We start from the raw sequence: 10,321 nt of genomic DNA on the forward strand, positions 1-10,321 counted from the left end.
AGGGAGAAAACCGCAAAAAAAAGTGGCTCACATAGTGGCATGTAATGCTATTGACGACGCGCGTAGAAAACCCTCGAGATGCACACACATGGGAGGGCTTACTTTTGTCCCTGCACCTCATCGCGCGAGTAGTACTTCTTGACCTGATCGGCCGCAAATCGCCGCTTGAGTTCGGTGCCGTCCAGTTCGGCCAGAATGTAGGAGCCTCCTTCGACTTGGCGGACCACTCGGTAGGGCCCGTTCCACCTATTAGCAAATAACTGGCCCCACTGAGTCTCCAACGATTGGTTATACGCCATAACCATCGCACCAGTCTCGAGCGCGTCACGAAGCCGATCAGAGCGCTTGTCCGTCCAATATCTGACTGATTCGCCCCGCGCCTCCATCATTTTGCGATAGGCCAGACCCCGAGTTTCTTCGCTGCGCTCGAGTTGAAGAGATCTCGCGGCTAGAAGATCCGTCGTAGTGCGCACTGATTCCCAGTCCACGCCGAGGTATGACTCCATTTCCAAATCTATCGGCAAGACTGCCCGCTGCCCAAAAACCAACTCATACGGAGAGTACCCTGTTGTGCGCTTGGCCGAAATCCGATCCGCAAAGAGAACCAACGGAAGGAACTTGCGGCAATTCTTGCCACTCTCTCCCGCTAACTTGACCAACGCCGCCTTCAGTGGTGCGTGCCCCCGCTCGACCATACCCTGCCCCTCTGGATAATAAGGGGTAGAAACTCGGTGTTCCCCCGGCAAAGCACGAAGCATTTCCGCCAGTGCACCGCCAAATTCCGAACCGCCGTCTGTCGAATAAGATTGAGCCGGGCCGTACCGCATTGTCCAATGTTCCTGAAGGAACGAAGCCACCGCCTCCGAAGTCAGGTTGTTCAGTATTTTGGCCTCCACCCAACCAGAAAAGTCATCGCGAGCCACGATAAGGTACTTAGCTCCGCTAGCTTTTAAATGGACCGCATCCAAGGCCACTCGCCCAAAAACAGTCGATTCTCCCGTCGGATAACGCTGCTCTAGTGGTCTTCGAAGGCTGCGCCGTTGACAGGCGTCACAGCTCTGGCACCAGCGAGCCACAGATTGCTTCAATGACGGCCACCAAAAGCGCTCGGAAACCCTTCGATAGGTCTCTGTCGCTCCGCGGTGACCCAAATCCTCGTGTAGCCGCCGGAGAACTTCTTCTTGTTTGAAGGGGAGGGTGATGACGATCCGAGGTAGTGGGCTCCCCCTCTTCATAAGTCTACCATTCTGCACAAAGAAATCCGAGGACCTTCGCTTCAAAGCCCGAAATTCGTCCGCTCCCATGCCCTCTGGCCAGGTTAACGTGGATAGAAACAACTCCATCTGGCGCCAGTAACCGTCCTGATATCCGGTATACTCGTCCTTCAGAGCCGAAAAAGAAAAAACGGGTCGAATCAAGGGGGCATCCTCGTCAAAATCGGAAGGAGGGTCAGACTCCTCGTCGTCTTGCGGGCGGCGAGATAGACCGTCGGGCATGGTGAAGGATTTACCGGGGCGATGGACGATGTCAAACGAGAACAACTGTATGAACGAAACCCACCGCGTCATCGGCGCATTCGGCAGACTCGGGGCATTGATCATCTGGATCAGGGACTGGGCATCCACTTGTAGCTCGAAATGCTGGCCCCACAGGACCGTCTGTAGTTTCTTCAGAATTCGCGCGACACCACATAACTCGAGCTTGGCCTGCGAGTATCTTGACTCCACGTCCGAAAAGAGCAGAGACTCATAGAGAGCCGGGCGATCCAAGCCGTTTGAGTCTTCCTGAGTGAGCACGGCACCAGAGGCGTGGAAACTAGAGTCCACTGCCAGCTTAAGCTTCCCGGCGTCCGGTCCATAGTCTATCTTAGCCAGGACTATGTCCTTTCCGACCAAGATCTTGAGTTCTTGAAAGGCCCGTTCACAGTCCTCGGTCCAGCTCCATTCAGAATCCTTGCGGGTTAATCGACAGAGGGGCAGACAGATCTGGGAAAGTGATGGGATAAAAATCTGGACGTAAACGACAACCCCTAGGAACCCTCGCACTTCAGTTGCATTGCTCAGTGTAGGCCAAGAAACGATCTTGTTGACTTTACTGGCGGCCATCTTGCGCCCCTCCTTGCAAACAACATGGCCCACTATCTCAAGTGCCGGAACACAGGCCGCAAGCTTCGAAGCTGAGACCGTCAATCCCGACTCTTCAATCCGAAAAAGAATACGCTCCAAAGTTTCGGCGTATTCCCAGATGAACCGCCGAATTCCGGTATGCCAAGGAAGCCGCTCATTGTTGTAATCGGACTTTGGGCCCTTGATGCCTCCATCGTCAATGAAAATTCCCGCATGCTCAGGAATCTCGGCCTGGAGAATCCACATCATCTGCGCCTGGTAAACGGCGACAGAGTTGGTGGCCCCTTGCGGCAATCGAGTGAGTTGAAACCGCCCCAAAGGCGTGTCAAAGGTGGTAAGTGGCCGCGAGATCGGATCCAAAGCGCGCTCGTCGTAGCCGCCCATAATGTCGCCAAGCCCATAACAAGCCCGCCCGGAGAAAGACTCAACGAATTCCTCCGTGGCGGGAGGCACTCCCGCATCCCGAACTGTAACTTTATTGAGCGGTTGTAGATTGTGAACTATGCGAAGTTTCCCGTTCCCTTTAAGCACGCAAAATACTGGGCTCGAATACGAAGACGTGGATTGCTCGTATAAACCCGTGCGGACCCGCTCCCGGATGAGGCGCGTGTACTCCTCGAGCTTGGCGGCCGGAATCGGAATCTTCTTTTTCTGCCACGGCTCGTGTTCGACCACGGGGATAATGTACGGGAGTCCGTAAGTTTCCTTCAAGAGACCTCTTTCTTCCTTGTTGAAAGCTATTGACAAATTGCGCTCAGCCAGGACGTTCTTGATCAGACTCAACTCATCGGGATACAGCCAGTCCTCCGGTCCGAAATTGACCACCGACAATCTTTCTTCCGTCACGCGCCCCTTTGGCCTAAACGGGCCAACCAGTGCCCTCGACAGTCCTTGATATGGATCGCGGGTGAGAGTAGGTCGCTGGAGAGGAGGATTTAAACCTTGCGGCATCGCAAGATTCACGGGCTTGATCTTCTTAGCAACAGGCTTATACTTGGCTGCAAAAGCCAAGTACTCGCCCGCTTTCCACGACTCCAGAAGACTTGTTTGCGCCCGCGATCCAAGTCCGGCTTCCAACAAGAGACTCGTCCGGTGCTCCGCTTGATCCTCGAACGCTGCCTTGTCTGCAAAGGAAAATCGAAGGGGTTGCAAGTCGCTCACGAGTGTGGCCCGAGATAGAGTTTTCGACAAATTGGGAGCATCACGCCGCGGAGGTGCATATTGGTGGGAACTTACTTTCACCCCATATGCCCTCCACGACGGTCCAAACGTGACAATTCCCTCTTCACATTCCATTTGAAAAGAGCATAGTTTAAGCTCGTTGCGGAGCACCACACTGCACGCCGCGCCTTTTGTCGCACCCGACCCTAAAAGAGAAACGCCAGGATCCGGGGTGTGGCTCACCAGAGTGGCACGTGGCAGGGTTTTCGACAAATGATAGGCATCACGCCTCGGAGGTGCATATTGGGAGGAACTTACTTTGTTACTCCCAATCCTCCGTAGTACCTCAGAATCCTGTTCACATGTCCGGACTTCTGCTTCCAGGGAAATTAGTTTATCCTCTTCGCGGAGGTTGCCGCGAGGCGAAAATAGTTTACCCTCGTCGCGGAGGCCGTCATAAGACGTAAATAGTTTTCCCTCTTTGCGGAGGAGGAGTAGTTTATTCTCTTCGCGGAGATGTTCGCAGGTTGAATCTTGATGCTTTCCTTGAGGTGAGAATCGAGAACTAGCGGAGGGTTCCCATGATGGGGCTGAGACCTCCTTGAAATGAAACGAGGATAGTTTATTCTCTTCTCGGAGACAATGATCCGGAATTGCATGGTCGATGGCACTGAAGGAAGAACAGGGCGAAGAGGGGCGGCTCACAGCGTGGCATGTAATGTTTTTGACGCTTGTAGAGAACCCTGGAGGTGCATAATGGATGGGACTTACTTTTGTCCCTCCTTTAGCCGCCGAACCTCCTCTGTTGTACACTGGAAGCCGAGAATTGAAATGAAATCGAGCCTCTATATTGTTTTTGATGTTTCGAATTATCTTGAGATGTTTTTTGGGTTTGATGTTTTGTCGATAGGAGGATAAAAGAGAAGGAAATATGGGCCGTTGATCTTCTACAAACTGAGTTGATTCGACGGCGAGGCTGCGAAGATCTAGATTAAGCCCTCCCCAATTCGAACCAACTGTCCTCACAAAAAAGGATGATCTTCCGACAAATCGCCGGCCAGGCGTGCCATATGTGTCAACACTGCCTTGCGACCGTGACCGGGAAAGTCGCGCTCCCATCGCCCCGTACTAGCTGAGCACAGGGATACCTCGATGTTTCGTCCAGTTGCGTCTGGGATAACGAGCTTTTCGCCGGTTTGCGAAGAGAAAGCCAAAGTCGCCCCCACATCCATCAGAAAAGGGCGCCCGAGGATCAACGGACCTTCCATTTTTGTGATCCAGAAGTGACAGGTCTTCACCAAGTTCTTGCCGATCCTGATCTGAACGTCCTCCGCCACTCCCATCAGCTCGCACGCTTGATTGTTGATCCCATAGACAGCGGACGCGAAGTTCACCCGAGGGCTTAAGTTGAACTGGTTAGCCATGACGTCCGAAATGAGATTCAACTGAGACCCCGAGTCTATGAGGGGAAAGGCCGAAGTTTCGTCATCACCAATGAGACAAGGAAGATGCCCCAGCGGGCATGAGTAAAGATTTGGGTTGGCTCCGAGATCCCGATCTGAGACTTCCGCCAAAGTTCCTGAATTGACCTTCAGCTCCTCGCTCCCCACCTCTACTCGACGCTTCGACACCCATTTCTTCATTCCCTCCGCTATAGATGGCGCCATGGCCATGAGATCAGAAACGGTGATATCCGGGATCTTCAGTACCGAGATCTTTTTCAAAACGACGTCCACCGCATTCGGATTCTCGCGTGAAACTTCCCTCTCGAACCGTACCTTCGGACCAGTAGCTCTCGTAGGTGGGGTGGTTGCCAGGGGAACGTCCACCGGCGAAACCGGCGGATCTCCTTCAACTGTGCCCCTTTCGAAAAGGGCAGGGTCCTCGTCCATTTCGCTCTTCTCCTCAGGAATTGGCGGCGTCGACGCTCTGCGCAGCGGACGCCGTGCACTACTCGCCGGAACCGCTGGAGCCTTGAAAAGTTTTGGATCTTCGTGTCTCTTCCTTCCCGCCGGACCCGACTCGTACATCCCAGTGAAAGACTGAGAAGAAACCGATGGGGGACACCATGGTTGTAACGCTCCGCACCCCGCCTTGAAACCCGAGTCAAGTCCCTCGGATGCCTGATTCACAGTAGTCCTTGGGGGCTGATACGACGCCACCACGTGCCTTATTGGCCTGGTCGGGTCCCACGGAATGAGAGCCCCGTTCGGCAAAAAGAAATTTGTGCCTCTTTGTTCAACCAATTTGTCGTCCTTGTCCTTCTGGAGTTCGAAACAACGCGCCGTCCCGTGGCCCTCACGATGGCAATAATGACAAACCATGGGCGGCCTCGCGCCAGAAACTTGCGGGGCCCGACCAGCGGCGAATTTCAGCTCTAACCTCTGCTCAAAAGCTTCGAACATCCCCGTCAGATCCTCCATATTCGGCGACGGATTAACCGGTTGCGGAACGTCTTTTCCCCGTTTATCGGCGCCCATCTTCTTCATCACTTCGTTTGACTGCTTCAGGGACGAAGTGGCCACCGGTTTACTCGACTTCGGATCTTCAAAAATCAAGGCCGTCTGACGCCTCATTACATCGTTGATTGCAGATTTGAGCACCTCGAACTTAGGCAGTTTGAAACGTCGGTCCACGGTCGTTATCATCGTGTTATCTTTGAAAAGCTGATCTCGAATCCTTTCCTGGACAGTGTCGGCGAAAGACTGATAATAATCATTACGAATTTCTTCAACCGATTCAATGTGAGCTTTGGCGAGTAGGTAGGCCTGAATAGGCTCCCATTCTTTGCGGAAAGCTTGATAGTCCGCGAACGATGCGACTCCCCCACGCCCAAGCCATTCCTCCTTCAGGGACCTAATGTTCCCAGTCGTGAACTTAGCCGCATCAATATCCTCCCAGTACGACAACATCGAAGCCTTCAACTTAGGCCAGTCCGGAGGATCGTAACCGTCCAGAGTCTCTAGTACATCCAGCAAACTGTCGTCCACAAAGAAGAAGAGCTGTTCGGCCATGTCTCTTCCCGAGGCCTTGTCCAAACGCGCCGCCACCTGATACTGGCTCAGAAACCTCTCGACGTTTGTTCCGTCAAACCTCAGACTCTTGCCGTGCGGTGGCTTGATCTTGACGGATTCGACGACGTTGGGTTCGGCCATGATGCTTCGGTGGATCTTCAGACTGAAAAAGCGAAAACGGCAGATAGGGTGCGGCTCACAGCGTGGCAGGTAATGCTTTCGACGGCGTGTAGAGATGCCCGGAGGTGCACAATGGATGGGACTTACTTTTACCCCTCCTATGCCCGCGGCAGACGCCTAAAAACCTAAAACAAAAAAGCTTCTTCTTGATCCTGAAACGAGGATCCTGAAACGTCTTCGGATAAGGCGAAAATCGACAACAAAAAATAAAGCAAAGAAAGAAGGAAGATTCCAGCCTCAGACCACCCGTCCGTCTCGAAATCCTGAGGCGAGACTGTAAATCTTGGGGTTGCTGGTTCGATCCCGGCTTGGGGGACCAAATATGGACTCCTGTCGGGTCTGAGCCGTGGCAGTCGGTTGAGGGGATGGTGCTTGAGTGCTGCCCTCGTTGGTGGTCCTGCAAAAAGTATCGGGGAAAAATCGAACAAGGTGATAGCGGTTGGGGGGGGATTTGTTGAGAGGGAACGAGGGGGTTGGAATACCCTCGGCGGTTTGGTAGGATGGAAAAAGCTCAGAACAGAAGGGACTCGGAAGAAAGCCGGTGCGGTTGTCGGAATCTCGGGTAGTGATCAAAAAGGAATAAACTCAGGAAGCTCGGGTACTCAAACTCAGAGGTAGATGCGGGGCTGGATCGACACAATCCGGATCATTAAGCTCAGAAAACGTGATGATATCTTGTTCCTTATGGGGGAGGCCAGAATACCATGCCAATCCTTCCTCCAAGTTCGGCTGAACTTGGATTCAGGCCGCGACATGCCGCGCGACGAGCCCTCGTGCCCGCCGCGCCCATACAACTAAGATGAGCAGAGAAAGAGGAAAAGAACAACCAAAGAGAAAACAACCTCCACACCAAAGCCAAAAAGACAAACAAACAAAGCAAAATCTGAAAAGAAACAAAGAACCAACCCTCCTCCAACTCATCCTCTCCAACGCGCGCAAAGAAGAAACAATAAAAAAAAGAACCAAGAAAAGAAAACAATCAATGGAAGAATCAAAACAAATCAAACCAACCAAAGAGAAGGAAAAAAGGGAGAAAGGGCAAAGGGAAAGAAAGGAAAGAGAGGGAAGGGGGGGGAAGAAATGATAACAGAAGAATTGAGGGTCTTGAGGGTCTTGATGATCTTGAGGCCTTTATCCGGGTGTCTTGATCCTGTGTACGCGCCAGAACACCACAACGCGCGATTTCGCCGCCGCATCGTGCACCAAACCACCACGTATCTGGCCGACCCGAGCGAGCACCAGTATCAAGTATCAGCGTACACCAGCCGCCATCTCGACACCGCCTTGGCAGCCCCGCTTAACATTTGCCCGCCTGAACCGCCGCCATGCCAACAACTCAGATCAACTGGCTTATCCCCAAACCAACACGCAAGCCTCCCGTAGCCACGAGCCCCGCCAAAATGCCCAAACCCGCCGCTCAACCGGACCAGCTGGGCCACAGCAGCCAGACACTGGTATTGCCATGCGTCCAGCCTGAAGCCGCGGCCGAACCGGACCAGCTGGGCCCCAGCGGCCAGATCGGTTATTAGCAACATACCCGTTTGCAAGCGCGCATCCACCGGACTGCTTGCCCGTCATTGTTTCAACTATAAATTGCCCCTAAGTCAGCCTTCCCCACTATTCACACACCCTTCTCGTCAAACCACCTCACACAAAACCAACCACGTTGCTTATTGTTACTAACTCACCAAGCCTTGAAGCCCCAAACGTTCGGCAAAATCTGTTAGTTCCAAAGTTTAATATTGACCACATCCGCATTGATCCCGGGCTAACACCTTCCACCTCAACCCAGCACTCGAACTCGGAATTGTCCAATCATCACACGCAGTGATCGACTATCCGCCGCTGTTTTGACGCAAGACCCGACATGACTGCCCCCTCAGCCCCTTTTTAACCAAGCATCTTACCTCTCCAGTTTGTGCCTGCCTCGTTCCCCTACCATCTTCATCGACCACGCGGTTAAACCATCGATCTCATCATACAAACCTCCCCGCTCAACAAGTCACAATGAATTCCACACGGGCACCCAACCACCCCGTTACCTTTTCAAGTCATTTGGAACCGCTGGCCGAGGTATGTCCCCCCACTCCCGACACATACCTGACCTGTACTTATTTCCATGTGCAGTCCACCTTCGATAGTGTTTGCGCGAATCAGTACGGTTTTGTTAAAACTCCGAGCTATTTTCAATGCGGAGGCACCAACGAAGATAAAGATGAAAACTTTGAGGTCGAGCTTATTACGAATACCGCTCTCACTAACATATTGGAGCCTGAGTTCATCTATTCTATCAGCGGCAAGATGATTGCCACTAATGACGGATCACCACCCTCCCTCACCTACAACCATGAGGTTGTGACCCAAGTCTGTCCGAGTGGTCTGGATCAGCCGAGCTTCACGAATAAGACTTTCATCACGAGCCTCAGCATGATTACCTCGCGACAAGAAGTCGTCTCGGACGTCCCAAACACGGGTGCCAGCTTGGAAGTTGTAGTATCTCACTCTGACTGGGACTCTGAAGTGAGCAATTTGTCCTGCGTTCAACTTCACCGACTACCGCACTCTGATATCCATTTGCTGCCTTCCTATCAGAACCGTTGCCTGAAGACCTTCGACATGAAATATGTCATCCTTGGCACTAAAAATTTAATTAAAACACACGGTCTATACGTTGTTGGACGAGAGGTCAAGATTATTGGCCGTCTTGTTGATTTCGATATGGTGAACAGCATGGCCGTCGTTTTGGTATGCCACCACACTGGTTTTCTTCAACCTCTTACACAACAACCTGACAGGTGTCTCACGTGAGCATAACCAACGGACATCAAATTGGAAAATTCAAACCTACCGGGACAAACCTGTCCTCGCCTGTAGGAGGAGACTCGAAAAAAAAATTGTTCGTTGAACTCAACACAGCTGCGCACCCAAACTGACACAATTTTTCCGTTCATACAGGACAAAGTTTTCCCCAAAGGCGGTCCTCCGCGGCCCTGCCTTGGACGGGTCGCCATCAGCAGGCACATCGAAGAATGGAGCTGTCCCCCTCGCTCGTTGGCCGGCAAAGCCCCTAACTCCCACCCGTCAAGACCCAATCACCACCTCCACCAAGGGTAAAGAGAAAGCCGTGGCGCCTTCCGACGATGAGGAAGAAGACTTGTTCAACAATGACCCGGACCACGATGTTGAGCAAGACGTCGAGCCAAGCAGTCCGCCGCCGGCGGGACCAAAACGAGGCCGTCCCCGAAAATCAATTCTCCAAGACGCTGCCAAACGCATGAAAAAGTTCTGAATGGCGCAGGGACCGCCGGCCATTACCACCCTACCCGAAATCCCGACGGGTTGGCATCATTAAAGCTTGTATCACGGGGCCCCTTGTAAATATACCTCCGAATGTTTTCGGCGGAATGAGCCATCCAGTCTCATGGCCTTTGACTGAATTCACCAAACATGTATATAGATTTTGTAAATAGCACAGCGCTTTAGCATTGCATGTACGTGGCCCCAAACGCTTTAGAGTACAACTCAAGCGCGATATGCTGGTGTCCCCCCAAGTACTCAATGGTTGAATGCTTTCTGCCATCAAATTCGATTCGCCTGGTGGCTAATTATCAACACCCACTAATGCTTAACAGACGGAGTCGGCCCCACACCTTACGGAAGGTGTCGGCGTAATGCCAGAGCTCACTGGTGCGCCGTGAGGATTGTGCTTCGGGCACCTACACAAGCTCAGCCTAAGATGACGCCAATGCACGCGAATAAGGTGTCAATCGGGTCCTTGTTGGTCCTCAGGCTGCCACACTGATCGGTATCGAGTTGAATCACAAACTCCACTCTTGCCTC

General features: G+C 52.6%; 1 protein-coding gene across 1 annotated transcript; it reads left to right on the plus strand.

The window, feature by feature from the left end:
• Positions 1–7,806: 7,806 nt before the first annotated feature.
• On the plus strand, positions 7,807–9,770 carry PtA15_10A285 (uncharacterized protein; the record flags this gene model as incomplete). The annotated part of the gene is made up of 2 exons (XM_053160445.1): positions 7,807–8,002; positions 9,496–9,770. The coding sequence occupies 2 exons, from the start codon at positions 7,807–7,809 to the stop codon at positions 9,768–9,770; spliced, it is 471 nt and encodes a 156-aa protein (XP_053024419.1).
• Positions 9,771–10,321: the final 551 nt, after the last annotated feature.

This window comes from Puccinia triticina, chromosome 10A (assembly GCF_026914185.1).
Source record: "Puccinia triticina chromosome 10A, complete sequence".
Taxonomy (NCBI): Eukaryota; Fungi; Basidiomycota; class Pucciniomycetes; order Pucciniales; family Pucciniaceae; genus Puccinia; species Puccinia triticina.